Here is a 14,803-nt window from a genome sequence, read left to right on the forward strand (position 1 = left end):
TATACCACATCGATCCAATTCACTCTATTCCTTGCCCTCCTTTCACCCTCCTGCATGATCAGGCCCCGATCACACAAAATCTTTTTCACTCCATTTTTCCACCTCCAATTTGGTCTCCCACTTCTCCTCGTTCCCTCCACCTCCGACACATATATCCTCTTGGTCAATCTTTCCTCACTCATTCTCTCCATGTGCCCAAACCATTTCAAAACACCCTCTTCTGCTATCTCAACCACGCTCTTTTTATTTCCACACATCTCTCTTACCCTTACGTTACTTACTCGATCAAACCACCTCACACCACACATTGTCCTCAAACATCTCATTTCCAGCACATCCACCCTCCTGCACACAACTCTATCCATAGCCCACGCCTCGCAACCATACAACATTGTTGGAACCACTATTCCTTCAAACATACCCATTTTTGCTTTCCGAGATAATGTTCTCGACTTCCACACATTCTTCAAGGCTCCCAGGATTTTCGCCCCCTCCCCCACCCTATGATCCTATATATATATATATATATATATATATATATATATTATATATATTATATATATATATATATATATGAACAAAGTGCATAGGAACGCGCACCTTCATAGAACATGCAAACATCCAACGGCCATGATCGAACCCGGGACTCCTGTGCAACAGGCGGGAGCACAAGGGTCCCGGGTTCGATCCTGGCCGTTGGAGGTTTCTATGATATATGCAACAATCACCAATGGAAAGAGAAAGTCAAAACAGTGAGAACTTTCGTTTAATACATCCTCAGACAGAGTTGGGGGAGATGCAAGTGTTGAGGTCCTTAAAAGCACAGTGGTAGCAGTGAGGGAAGGGTTCATTATTCCCCGTGGACAGTAGGTGGGCACTTACTTATGTGACCTGACGTATCTGACCTTCCTCTCCCTACATGGTGTGTGCGGAGAGTTATACTCTGGTGGAATACTTCTTAATCTTTATTTGTTAAGTTTGTCACATTGAAAATGGCCCTGGAATACCTGGACGAATCGGATCGCGCTTCTTCGTCGACTTCTACGACAGGCAGGAGATGGCGTGGGTAGCATGCCTCCCCTCCCGACCCCATGGTCAAGCTATAACGGAGAAACAAGGTTTTGTGTGTGGGAACTTTCACGTTACGCGAAGATGGACGGTGAGTATGGGTGGGCACTGTTACCTAAAGGTTCACTGTAATAGCCTAAAGGTTCACTGTAATGGAAACTGCCCATCAGCTTGTTCGGAATGACAGGGAGATCCTTGTCTGCGTTGCCGTGGGAGATTTTTTTTTTTTTATACATGTCAAGCGTGAGACATTTTTTTTGTCTTTAGAGGAAAATAGAATCGAAGAAAATAGATGGGAGGCTGTCCTCAGGGAAGTGTGGCATTGCCTCACGAATTATTGAGGCACGACCCTTAGATATGGCCCTTAACTGTCGGGTTAAAGGTCAGGTCGTCTGTCATCCATGGCGTAGTTCCCCATGGGTCGTTCCATGTAGTAACCGAGGACGCTGGAATAGAGTTTAGGTGAACCACCATCAGTTAGGGGTACAGGAGAGCGCCGTTTCCCATCACCCAGGGAGGGATCTGGGGCTGCAGATGCGAGCCGAGCAGAGGTGCTCAGTCCTGGTGATATAGTGATAGGAGCAGTGGTGGTGACCCGGGTCCTCTTGGCGTTGAGCGGCGGTGCTCAGTGCCGCTGGCAGTGTGAGGAGAGGGGATCGCTTAAGCCCTATGTAACCTCAGGTCGCTGAGTAGGCACTTCATACGCTCCCAGTGAGGATGGTCTCTCTCTATCCATGCCAAGTGGTTCAAGGTATCAAGATAATACAGTAAAATACAGGTCAATTGATGTGGTATGTTGTGGGGGATGATTCTGTTTATTGATGCGTGATGACGCATTACACTCGTCGAACAGTCGTGACCACCTGTGCGTTGTGGCTGTTTTGATGAACATAAGAAGTATATAAACAGTTTTGTACATCGTTAATGAAGCGCGTTTTGGGAATCGCCCCACCCGTGCGTCGTTTTCTTTGTTTCCAGCGTCTCGGTGACTAATGTATTCGTCTGCTGTGCTTTATGGAGTTGTTGTTCAGACTGAACAGAGGACGTAGTTCTCCTCCATGCAGCCGGTGTCGTCGAAGTAGCCCGAAGGGTACATCATCCGCAGGCAGTTCTCTTGGGAGCCTCCGTCGGGGCTGTTGATGACCCAGAATGGGATACCCATGTCTATGGGCTGGTCGTTCACCCAGTGCCAGAAGCCTTCCTGGGCGATATCGTACCCGCCCAGCCAATAGTCGCCCACACCATCTGAAGGGAGGGGAAAGATGAGAAGGAAAGACGCATAGATCTAGTCTTCAGAACAGTGACCCGTCCGGTAGCTGTGCGAATGTAACGTGAAATGAGTTTGAGTACATGTGGAAATACATGGATGCGCAAAGGATCGATTCCTGGGTGCGGCAGTCGGTCTACAGTAGACCCAGCTGTTCATCCATCCTTAAGGGGTTGGTTGATAAAATGGGTACCTGGCTCAGGCCGGGATATATATATTTATATAGTATTAATAGGATGATCATGATTAGGGCCTCAGCTGCCCATGCCGTCTCAGCTCACAAAAAAGAGAAAAGGAAAGGGATGACACAGTCGCCACAGGGAGGAGGTGAGGGTGACTATAGAACCATATGGCTCCACGGGCCGCCAACAGGCAGAGGCCCGTGTCGGACCAGCAGGTCCGTCATACTGGCTCCTGTAAGTACCACAGAATGCATTGAAGACCTCCAAAAGACTAGGCGAAGAGTAACTACATTTGTTGTGCTGATGTTTTTTGGTCGTGTTTGTTCCTCGCTTGTTTACGTTAGCAGTACGGCGAGACTTGTGTTAGCCACGGGTTGTTTCAGTGATACGCGTGAGGTGGAGAGATTGTACGTTTGTGGACTGAAAGGCCGGCCAGCGGGCCAACTTGTCAGAGAGGCAAAAAACAAGAGAGCTGCTACCTGAGACTTAGGAGTGGTGGATGACAGCCACTACAGTCCTGGTTCACTGCACGGCTGCGGTAACCCTTGCGATGCCCAGGTGGGGTTAGTGCTGGTGATATACCACCCTGGTCGGAGGCTGCCTCCCACCTTGTGCCTACAGTATGACGGAGTGAGACAGGTGTCGGGGTATCGTGGCCTCAACATTCAGGGAGGTGAGAGGCGTGCGCGGGATAGAATGAATTGGATTGTTGTGGTATACAGGGGGCGGCGTTTTGTTAAGGAGCTGCACCGGGGTATATGAACGGCTTAGGGGAATCCATGGAGTTGTATTCAAACCTTGGCAAGAGAAATCGTGAGAGTGGATGTCTCTAAATGAGTCCATTGTTCTTCATATCCTGGCGCTACGTCAACAAGGTGGGTAACGGTGAACAGGTGTGAAGAAAGAAAAAAAGGTCAGTAATGAGATAAGTGGTCGTGTACACGTGAATAAATATCCAAGGTGTGCATTTTTTAGACGAATTGCTGTTTAATCTTAAGGCATTTATTTATATATTATTATTATTATTATTATTATTATTATTATTAATTATTATTATTATTATTATTTGTTATTGTTATTGATATACATACTGACGTATGCTTGATATCGTGAAGGAGACTCACGGTAGAGGAGGAGGTGTTGCCGGATTGGGTTCAGATCTCTGCAGTCGTTGACCACAGCCAAGTCGGGCTGGTCGTACGAGTAGTCTATGGCTCTGCAGTAGTCTCTGGCCTGGGACCTGAAGGAGGAGAAATCCATGCAGTTTTAAGTTAGTGCCTTCCGTCTCAACGTGTCTCGCCGGGACACGCGCTGAGGACTCGCCCGGACACGCACGAAGGACTCCCCAGGACACGCACGAGGACTCCCCAGGACTCACGAAGTTCTCTAGGACACGCACTGAGGACTCGCTCGGACACGCACGAAGGACTCCCCAGGACACGCACGGCGGACTCACCAGTTCATCTTTTCCTCGGAGTTAACGTAGATGCAGGCGCTGCCCACCTCCTGGAAGGGGCTTTTGCAGGTGGCATCTGTGAGAAAGGAACTCGTATCAATGTAGTGCATGACAGACAGAGAAGACGTTGTTGATGTCATGTCGTGTGCCATACCTCCTTGCCCATCCGCCAGCATAGCCATATAATGCACATGCATTGATATACAGACGCTGACGGCGACGCCCCCAGCAGGTCAGCTGTGGTCATTCTCTCAGGGTTGATGGTGGGGAAGATGGAGACGTTTGCCGGGGGCGCTTCATGTGAGGGTTGGGTAGGGGTCATCAACCGCTCATGGTCGCACGAACACTAACCAAACGTTCATTAGGCTCATGCACAGCGCATGAGCCCCAAGCTGTGAACACCTACCTGAAGTAGATACGAACGATAACACAGCTATCGTCAGAAGGCAGTTAAAGTGAGCCATGTTGAGGCGGTTTTAGCAGCAGAAGTATCGGCGGGAGTGTGGTACCCTGAGCGGTGTGTGATGGAGGTTATATACACACACACACATACACACACACACACACACACGTCTGCCTAGCAGCTGCTACATCGGACCAGTTTTTTTGCTTCCTCTGGAGTTGTCGACGTAGATGACAAGTATTTCGTTGTATGGAGTCTGTAATTACGTAGGATGGACGTGTGTCCTTTGCAATATCCGGATACGTAGCTGTTGCATCGCAGTTTTATTTATGGAGTTATTTAACATTTTTATTTGTGGCTACATTGGTTCATAGACAGAATAAGATTTGGAAAATTATCTCTGGTTATCTAAAAAAATATATCTTTTATTTTGTGATAGATTTTAAGACCTTTTGGAGGTAAAAAAGGAAATGTAGCGTCAAAATTATTCATTTTTATACTTTGTTTATCTATGACTTTCCCGTACATAAAACTTTTCCACAAGACTTTATCACCCATTGGGTTACACGAGTGTAGAATTTTGGGAATATTTCTTCGTTGATAAGATTTTCTAGGTCGAATGACGTACTCTCGACTTTCAAAACTGTTGAAATTTCTGATAATCTCCTTCGTAATGTGAGTGGTGCATGTTGGTGGATTGTATACAGTGGTATGTGGAGTACTACAGTTGTACGTGGAGTCCTATATCTCCAGAGTCTTGTAGTCTGGTTGACGTAGAGTTTACAAGTAGATGACTAGTGATGTCACACAGGAGATTTAGTGACGTCTCCGATCCCTTCACCGGATCTCTCGATCAGAATATACGTCCTTGAGACGCTTTCCATCACATGGCGTCCACTACTACTACTCCTACTATTATTACGGTGCTGGTGGGATGGTAATCCATCACTCATCATTGTAGTTCGGGAAATTTTGAGTCCGTTTCTGAGTATTGAGTGATGTGGATTGTACACGATCGAAGTTGACTGGTTGCATGTGTACATGTTTTCGAAGGGTTTCCGATATGTAGATAGTCTTATCTCTATGTTTACAGGAGAGGTGACTGTAGCTGTAGTCATATGGGTATTCTGTAGATACGTATAGCAAATAACCCACAACTGGAACTTAGTGTGGTGATTGGGAAATAGTTTGTGAACGGTTGAAACCACAGTGGAAAACATATTTCCGTTACGTTAATTCTTGGTTGTTGTTCTCTGCATGTCGTACGGCAGGAAACACAGATGGAAATAGGATAGATCTTCTGTACTACAAAAGAAGTGGGTCCTGTTTTCTGGGTGTGGACACGGGGGAGCGATCCTACACACAAGATGACTATCCCCCAAACGGAACTTGCTCTCTGGTAGGATCATATATTTCCCAGATAGTATTATATAGTGTATGATATAGAAAGCCAGTCATGTCTGTCATCTGTCTGTCGACACGCCGAGAGTTGACAGAAGCACGGTGACTAACCCCCACGTTCTATTTATAATGAATCCATTTTCTTGGCACATTTGTTTTTCTCACGTTGTCCAAGTTAGGAGTCCAGAACATAACCATTAGGCAGGAGGAATGCGGTGGCGTCACAGATCACTAAAGAATATATTATCGAGTCTCTCTCTCTCTCTCTCTCTCTCTCTCTCTCTCTCTCTCTCTCTCTCTCTCTCTCTCTCTCATCAGTTTCATCAAATCTCACTTTGCCTCACATTCTGTATATCTTATAGTAATAAGCTATAATCCGCATCGTATAGAAATGGATTTATCAAACTCGATACCAACAGGAAACATGAGGATCTTACTGAGTTTTAGGAAGGGAAAATAGATAACAAATTTTTGCACTTTCTGATGGCAACTTTACCTGGAAGATATGAGGACGTAGTTAATGAGACATGCTTAGTTTCTGGACTTGTAATCGTTCTTACGCTTGTCAAGGGCCAGATGCGTAGTGAGGGCGTATATGGCCTTACAAAATTATCTTTAACACCTGAAGATTTTTTTTTATTTCTTTGTGTATGTACAGGTTGACTTTAATGGCCATAATGACCCTGGCAATTCATAGACGTGAAGCAGAAACAAGCAGCCTAAGAACCTGCTGTTCGAATGATTTCGACGTGGTGATGAACAGTGTTGCTCTGGAAAGGCTGCCGGGGGGTCGCTGGAATGATCCTGGAACATGGATTGGTCAGTCTGACGATGATGTGTTGTGATGCCTGCGTTCTCGAGGGATGGCAGCATTAGGCCAGCCAGGTTAAACATCCCCGGGTTATCACTTCCAGGTATACAACAGAGCGCCGTGCCCATCTTCCAGAGGGGCTGGAATTAAAGACACCGTGTTGAACAGAAACGCCTCTGTACTGCTTGATATGCTCAGAGCTGATCACCCTTACCCCAGATTTCGGCGAAGGTGCTCGTGCCGCCGGTCATAATTTGAGCAGAGGTGGTCGCCGTGGCTCTCCGTTACGGAGCAGAGTGGCTACTGGGGGCATATGACATCATCGTCATACACCCTCAGCTCTCATAAATCAAGAGGTCATATCGTGTGCAGGTCTGCCATGTCTGATGGTACGTCATGTCTCAAGCATAACAGTGTTAACGAATGTGGTTGAGGGATGATGATGATATTAGCACAGCCACGACCACATACATTGTCATTGTTCCTTCCAATCTTCATTTTCTTTGATCGTTTGATGTGCGACTTTGTTTTTCTTTTAGGTTAAGGAGTAAGTAAAGAGGGCGTGTTTTGTGACGGTTTATTGTTGTGAGTTTGTGAGCGAGCGCCCATGGGCGTGGTGGTAGCGGCGATGCTGCTTCACCTCTTCATGTGTGACGTGTTGTTGGTGGACGTGCGGATCCTTGTGGTTCACTCGGGGACTACGAGTGAGGCGAACAGATGACGTGCTTCTCCTCGGAGCAGTCGGCGTCGTCGAAGAACCCGGCGGCGGTGAGCATGAGGCAGTTCTCGTTGGGGCCTCCGTCAGGGATGTTGGCGGGCCAGAAGGGCACGCCCATGTTCACCAGCTTGCTGCTGACCCAGTGCCACACGCCCTCCTGCTCAATGTCGTAACCTCCCAGCCAGTACTCGTCCAAGACATCTGGGGGATAGAAAATGGATCCGGGAGTCACTAGTGACATGATGCTTATCCAGTCATTGCACAACTACTGCGTCATAGACATATAGATAGGATATAGATAGGATAAGAGTGCCTGGATACACGTAGGTGTACACACAGTGTAAAACCCTCCCTCCCCGTTAAGTCTAGTACCTAAACAAACAATGTCAATACACGAGTGTAAGTTGCATGAGTGTACACGAGTGTACACGAGTGTAACATGGAGTGTACGAGTGCATGAGTGCCGTACACGTGTGCTGAGTGTACACGAGTGCGGTTCACAGTGCTGAGTACAGAGTGTGCATGAGTGTGCCGAGTGTAGAGGTACTACGGTCAGAGAGTTGCGAGGTTAAGGTCTTGACAATTGGTCACCACAGCCAGGTCGGTCGGGTCGTAGGCATAAGCCACGCTCTTGCAGTAGTCCCTGGCCTGGGTCCTGTACGGGGGAGAGAGACTGGCTTATTATCCATTGCCTCCCAGGACACGACCACACCACAGGACAGCAGGACACGACCACGCTCGCCAGACGACACCGACCAGCCGACATCACCAGACCGACACCACTCACAACACGACCACCACTCACCAGACAGTTCACCATTCTCTTGTCTTTCGAGTTGACCAGGATGCAGGCGCTGCCCACCTCATGGAAGGGGTTATTGCAGAACGCATCTGTGGAAAAGAAACCCCTAATTACATGACGTTATCGATGACGTAATGGCGTACTTGACGTCAATGATGACGTAATAATGAACACGAACATCAATGTATGTTGCATCCTCCCGTCACCCAGAGATAGCCAAGTATATATATATATATATATATATATATATATATATATATATATATATATAATATATATATATATATATATATATATATACTTGCATGAATGGCTGTGGTCGTCGGGTGTGTCATTATCCTTACGTTAATTTCCTTCATTCACTTGCCCTGGCCACGGTCGGGGTATTGTAGTACCCGTGCCACGTCCGCTGCTGTGTTGCGCGAGGTACTGAAAGCCTTCAGTGTAAACTGGCGGTCTGGTTGGTGGATCGTGTCGAGTGACCAGGGCGCCACATCTGCTTCAGGAATCCTGAGTTGAAGTCTCAAGCACGATTGTTCTAGAGGAGAGGAGGATGAAGTGTGGCACCTTCCCCCTTCAGCCAGTGGCTTGGAAATGCCATTGTCTCTCGCCGCTTTCATTATTTTCTCATGCCATAGCTTGCTTCTTTAACCCTCTGTGTCACAGTTGATGTAAAAGCTAAGGGATTACACCAGTTTGTCTCCTGGTGTATCTATACCAGGGAGAACGTAGAACAAAAGACTACAGTATTGACATAATTCTTGGCTGTACAACGCCCTTATCATCAAGAACCCACTTGGTTTTTATCATGTCTTTATTGTAATCTTCTTCAGTACGGCCCATTCTTCACGGCAGCCTTATTTTACCTACGGTTGGTTGGTTCATCTGGTGCGGCAAAAGTCCTTGACGCACGCCTTACTCCATCGGTAAGGAAGACCTACCTGAGGGAGACGCCAGCGAAAAGAGGATCATTCGTCTGGATGTAATCTAATCAAGCCATGTGGAAGTACCTGGCAGGAGTGCGAGGCCTTTGAGCGTCGTCGGTTGTGATATACAGACGCTGACGGCGACGCCCCCAGCAGGTCAGCTGTGGTCATTCTCACAGGGTTGATGGTGGGGAAGATGGAGGAGACGTTTGCTGGGGGCGCCTCATGTGAGGGTTGGGTAGGGGTCATCAACCGCTCATGGTCGCACGAACACTAACCGAACGTTCATTAGGGTCATGCACAGCGCATGAGCCCCAAGCTGTGAACACCTACCTGAAGTAGACACGAACGATAACACAGCTATCGTCAGAAGGCAGTTGAAGTGAGTCATGTTGAGGCGGTTTTAGCAGCAGAAGTATCGGCGGGAGTGTGGTACCCTGAGCGGTGTGTGATGGAGGTTATATACACACACACACACACACACACACACACACACGTCTGCCTAGCAGCTGCTACATCGGACCAGTTTTTTTGCTTTCTCTGGAGTTGTCGACGTAGATGATAAGTATTTCGTTGTATGGAGTCTGTAATTACGTAGGATGGACGTGCGTCCTTTGCAATATCCGGATACGTAGCTGTTGCATCGCAGTTTTATTCATGGAGTTATTTAACATTTTTATTTGTGGCTAATTGGTTCATAGACAGAATAAGATTTGGAAAATTATCTCTGGTTATCTAAAAAAATATATCTTTTTTTTGTGATAGATTTTAAGACCTTTTGGAGGTAAAAAAGGAAATGTAGCGTCAAAATTATTCATTTTTATACTTTGTTTATCTATGACTTTTCCGTACATAAAACTTTTCCACAAGACTTTATCACCCATTGGGTTACACGAGTGTAGAATTTTGGGAATATTTCTTCGTTAATAAAATTTTCTAGGTCGAATGACGTACACTCGACTTTCAAAACTGTTGAAATTTCTGATAATCTCCTTCGTAAAGCGAGTGGTACATGTTGGTGGATTGTATACAGTGGTATGTGGAGTACCACAGTGGTACGTGAGTCTTATATCTCCAGAGTCTTGTAGTCTGGTTGACGTAGAGTTTACAAGTAGATGACTAGTGATGTCACACAGGGGATTGGGTGATGTCTCCGATCCCTTCACCGGATCTCTCGATCAGAATAGACGTCCTTGAGACGCTTTCCATCACATGGCGTCCACTACTACTACTCCTACTATTATTACGGTGCTGGTGGGATGGTAATCCATCACTCATCATTGTAGTTCGGGAAATTTTGAGTCCGTTTCTGAGTATTGAGTGATGTGGATTGTACACGATCGAAGTTGACTGGTTGCATGTGTACATGTTTTCGAAGGGTTTCCGATATGTAGATAGTCTTATCTCTATGTTTACAGGAGAGGTGACTGTAGCTGTAGTCATATGGGTATTCTGTAGATACGTATAGCAAATAACCCATAACTGGAACTTAAAGTGTGGTGATTGGGAAATAGTTTGTGAACGGTTGAAACCACAGCGGAAAACATATTTCCGTTACGTTAATTTTGGTTGTTGTTCTCTGCATGTCGTACGACAGGAAACACAGATGGAAATAAGATTGATCTTCTGTACTACAAAAGAAGCGGGTCCTGTTTTCTGGGTGTGGACACGGGGGAGCGATCCTACACACAAGATGACTAACCCCCAAACGGAGTCGCCTATAAGTAATCCGTTTCCGCAGTAGGATGGAACTTGCTCTCTGGTAGGATCATATATTTCCCAGATAGTATTATACTGTATAGTATATGATATAGAAAGCCAGTCCTGTCTGTCGACACGCCGAAAATTGACAGGAGCACGGTGACTAACCCCCACGTGCTATTTATAATGAATCCATTTTCTTGGCACATTTGTTTTTCTCACGTTGTCCAAGTTAGGAGTCCAGAACATTACCATTTGGCAGGAGGAATGCGGTGGCGTCACAGATCACTAAAGAATATATTATCGAGTCTCTCTCTCTCTCTCTCTCTCTCTCTCTCTCTCTCTCTCTCTCTCTCTCTCTCTCTCTCTCTCTCTCTCATCAGTTTCAGCAAATCTCACTTTGCCTCACATTCTGTTTATTTTATCGTAATAAGCTATAATCCGCATCGTATAGAAATGGATTTATCAAACTCGATACCAACAGGAAACATGAAGATCTTACTGAGTTTTAGGAAGGGAAAATAGATAACAAATTCTTGCACTTTCTGATGGCTACTTTACCTGGAAGATATGAGGACGCAGTTAATGAGACCTGCTTAGTTTGACTTGTAATCGTTCTTACGCTTGTCAAGGGCCAGATGCGTAGTGAGGGCGTATATGGCCTTACAAAATTATCTTTAACACCTGAAGATATTTTTTTTATTTCTTTGTGTATGTTCTTTGTGTATGTACAGGTTGGCTTTAACGGCCATAATGACCCTGGCAATTCATAGGCGTAAAGCAGAAACAAGCAGCCTAAGAACCTGCTGTTCGAATGATTTCGACGTGGTGATGAACAGTGTTGCTCTGGAAAGGCTGCCGGGGGGTCGCTGGAATGATCCTGCAACATGGATTGGTCAGTCTGACGATGATGTGTTGTGATGCCAGCGTTCTCGAGGGATGGCAGCATTAGGCCAGCCAGGTTAAACATCCCCGGGTTATCACTTCCAGGTATACAACAGCGCCGTGCCCATCTTCCAGAGGGGCTGGAATTAAAGACACGTGTTGAACAGAAACGCCTCTGTACTGCTTGATGTGCTCAGAGCTGATCACCCCTTACCCCAGGTTTCGGCGAAGGTGCTCAGTGCCGCCGGTCATAATTTGAGCAGAGGTGGTCGCCGTGGCTCTCCGTTACGGAGCAGAGTGGCTACTGGGGGCATATGACATCATCGTCATACACCCTCAGCTCTCATAAATCAAGAGGTCATATCGTGTGCAGGTCTGCCATGCCTGGATGGTACGTCATGTCTCAAGCATAACAGTGTTAACGAATGTGGTTGAGGGATGATGATGATGATATTAGCACAGCCACGACCACATACATTGTCATTGTTCCTTCCAATTTTCATTGTTCTTTGATCGTTTGATGTGCGAATTTGATTTTCTTTTAGGTAAAGGAGTAAGTAAAGAGGGCGTGTTTTGTGACGGTTTATTGTTGTGAGTTTGTGAGCGAGCGCCCATGGGCGTGGTGGTAGCGGCGATGCTGCTTCACCTCTTCATGTGTGACGTGTTGTTGGTGGACGTGCGGATCCTTGTCGTTCACTCGGGGACTGCGAGTGAGGCGAACAGATGACGTGCTTCTCCTCGGAGCAGTCGGCGTCGTCGAAGAACCCGGCGGCGGTGAGCATGAGGCAGTTCTCGTTGGGGCCTCCGTCAGGGATGTTGGCGGGCCAGAAGGGCACGCCCATGTTCACCAGCTTGCTGCTGACCCAGTGCCACACGCCCTCCTGCTCAATGTCGTAACCTCCCAGCCAGTACTCGTCCAAGACATCTGGGGGATAGAAAATGGATCCGGGAGTCACTAGTGACATGATGTTTATCCAGTCATTGCACAACTACTGCGTCATAGACATATAGATAGATAGATAGTATATAGATAAGATACGAGTGCTTGGATACACGTAGGTGTACCACAGTGTAAAACCCTCCCTCCCCGTTAAGTCTAGTACCTACAAACATACACGAGTGTGCATGAGTGTTGCATGAGTGTACACGAGTGTGTACATGAGTGTGCATGAGTGTGTCCGTGACGTGGTAGAAGGGGTCCACTTACGGTCGAGGAGGAGGTACTGCCAGATTGGGTTAAGGTCTTGGCAATTGGTCACCACAGCCAGGTCGGTCGGGTCGATGGAATAACTCAAGCTCTTGCAGTAGTCCCTGGCCTGGGTCCTGTAAGGGGGAGAGACTCTGGTTTATTATCCATTGCTTCCCAGGACACGACCACCACTCACCAGGACACGACCACCACTCACCAGGACACGACCACCGCTCACCAGGACACGACCACCGCTCACCAGGACACGACCACCACTCACCAGGACACGACCACCACTCACCACCACAACACCACCACCACTCACCAGTTCATCTTGTCTTTCGAGTTGACCAGGAGGCAGGCGCTGCCCACCTCATGGAAGGGGTTATTGCAGAACGCATCTGTGGGAAAGAAACCCGTAATTACATGACGTTATCGATGACGTAATGGCGTACTTGACGTCAATGATGACGTAATAATGAACACGAACATCAGTGTATATCGCATCCTCCCGTCACCCAGAGATAGCCAAGTATATAATATATATATATATATATATATATATATATATATATATATATATATATATACTTGCATGAATGGCTGAGGTCGTCGGGTGTGTCATTATCCTTACGTTAATTTCCTTCATTCACTTCCCCTGGCCACGGTCGGGGTATTGTAGTACCCGTACCACGTCCGCTGCTGTGTTGCGCGAGGTACTGAAAGCCTTCAGTGTAAACTGGCGGTCTGGTTGGTGGATCGTGTCGAGTGACCAGGGCGCCACATCTGCTTCAGGGATCCTGAGTTGAAGTCTCAAGCAGGATTGTTCTAGAGGAGAGGAGGAGAAAGTGTGGCACCTTCCCCCTTCAGCCAGTGGCTTGGAAATGCCATTGTCTCTCGCCGCTTTCATTATTTTCTCATGCCATAGCTTGCTTCTTTAACCCTCTGTGTCACAGTTGATGTAAAAGCTAAGGGATTACACCAGTTTGTCTCCTGGTGTATCTATACCAGGGAGAACGTAGAACAAAAGACTACAGTATTGACATAATTCTTGGCTGTACAACGCCCTTATCATCAAGAACCCACTTGGTTTTTATCATGTCTTTATTGTAATCTTGTAAAGTACGGCCCATTCTTCACGGCAGCCTTATTTTACCTACGGTTGGTTGGTTCATCTGGTGCGACAAAAGTCCTTGACGCACGCCTTACTCCATCGGTAAGGAAGACCTACCTGAGGGAGACGCCAGCGAAAAGAGGATCATTCGTCTGGATGTAATCTAATCAAGCCATGTGAAAGTACCTGCAGGAGTGCGAGGCCTTTGAGCGTCGTCGGTTGTGATATACAGACTCTGACGGCGACGCCCCCAGTAGGTCAGCTGTGGTCATTCTCACAGGGTTGATGGTGGGGAAGATGGAGGAGACGTTTGCCGAGGGCGCCTCATGTGAGGGTTGGGTAGGGGTCATCAACCGCTCATGGTCGCACGAACACTAACCGAACGTTCATTAGGGTCATGCACAGCGCATGAGCCCCAAGCTGTGAACACCTACCTGAAGTAGACACGAACGATAACACAGCTATCGTCAGAAGGCAGTTGAAGTGAGCCATGTTGAGGCGGTTTTAGCAGCAGAAGTATCGGCGGGAGTGTGGTACCCTGAGCGGTGTGTGATGGAGGTTATATACTCGCACACACGTCCGCCTACCAGCTGCTACGTCAGTTTTTTTCCTCCCAAAATAGTTGACGTTGATGGTAAGTCGAACATTTCGTTGTACGGAGTCGGTCGATGCAGATGTCCTGCGTCTATCGGAATTTCCTGTGACGTGGCTGTGAAGAATCTCTTTGCCTCGTAGTTGTATTTGAGAAATTTTCCCGCAACATTGATTCACGACATACGATTTCATGTTTTTGTTTGTATTGCGTTTGAAAGACTTTTGAAAAACCTTGTTGGATTAAGAAATGCACTTGTGGCCACAAGAGGGTTTGTTGTCCCTAATA

At 46.9% G+C, this 14,803-nt stretch overlaps 1 protein-coding gene across 4 annotated transcripts; it reads right to left on the reverse strand.

Annotated features, from left to right (window-relative positions):
- Positions 1–949: 949 nt before the first annotated feature.
- Positions 950–14,511, reverse strand: LOC139754783 (C-type lectin domain family 17, member A-like). 4 transcript variants are annotated; one of them, XM_071672569.1, is made up of 4 exons: positions 14,358–14,463; positions 3,974–4,049; positions 3,642–3,757; positions 950–2,313 (listed from the first exon to the last, which is right to left on the reverse strand). In XM_071672569.1, the coding sequence occupies exons 1-4, from the start codon at positions 14,413–14,415 to the stop codon at positions 2,096–2,098; spliced, it is 468 nt and encodes a 155-aa protein (XP_071528670.1). In that variant the 5' UTR covers positions 14,416–14,463; the 3' UTR covers positions 950–2,095. The 4 variants fall into 4 exon arrangements, with proteins under 4 accessions (XP_071528670.1, XP_071528669.1, XP_071528668.1 ...); XM_071672568.1 differs by lacking the exon at positions 14,358–14,463 and adding an exon at positions 9,368–9,465; XM_071672567.1 differs by lacking the exon at positions 14,358–14,463 and adding an exon at positions 4,380–4,508.
- Positions 14,512–14,803: the final 292 nt, after the last annotated feature.

This window comes from Panulirus ornatus, chromosome 17 (genome assembly GCF_036320965.1).
Source record: "Panulirus ornatus isolate Po-2019 chromosome 17, ASM3632096v1, whole genome shotgun sequence".
Taxonomy (NCBI): Eukaryota; Metazoa; Arthropoda; class Malacostraca; order Decapoda; family Palinuridae; genus Panulirus; species Panulirus ornatus.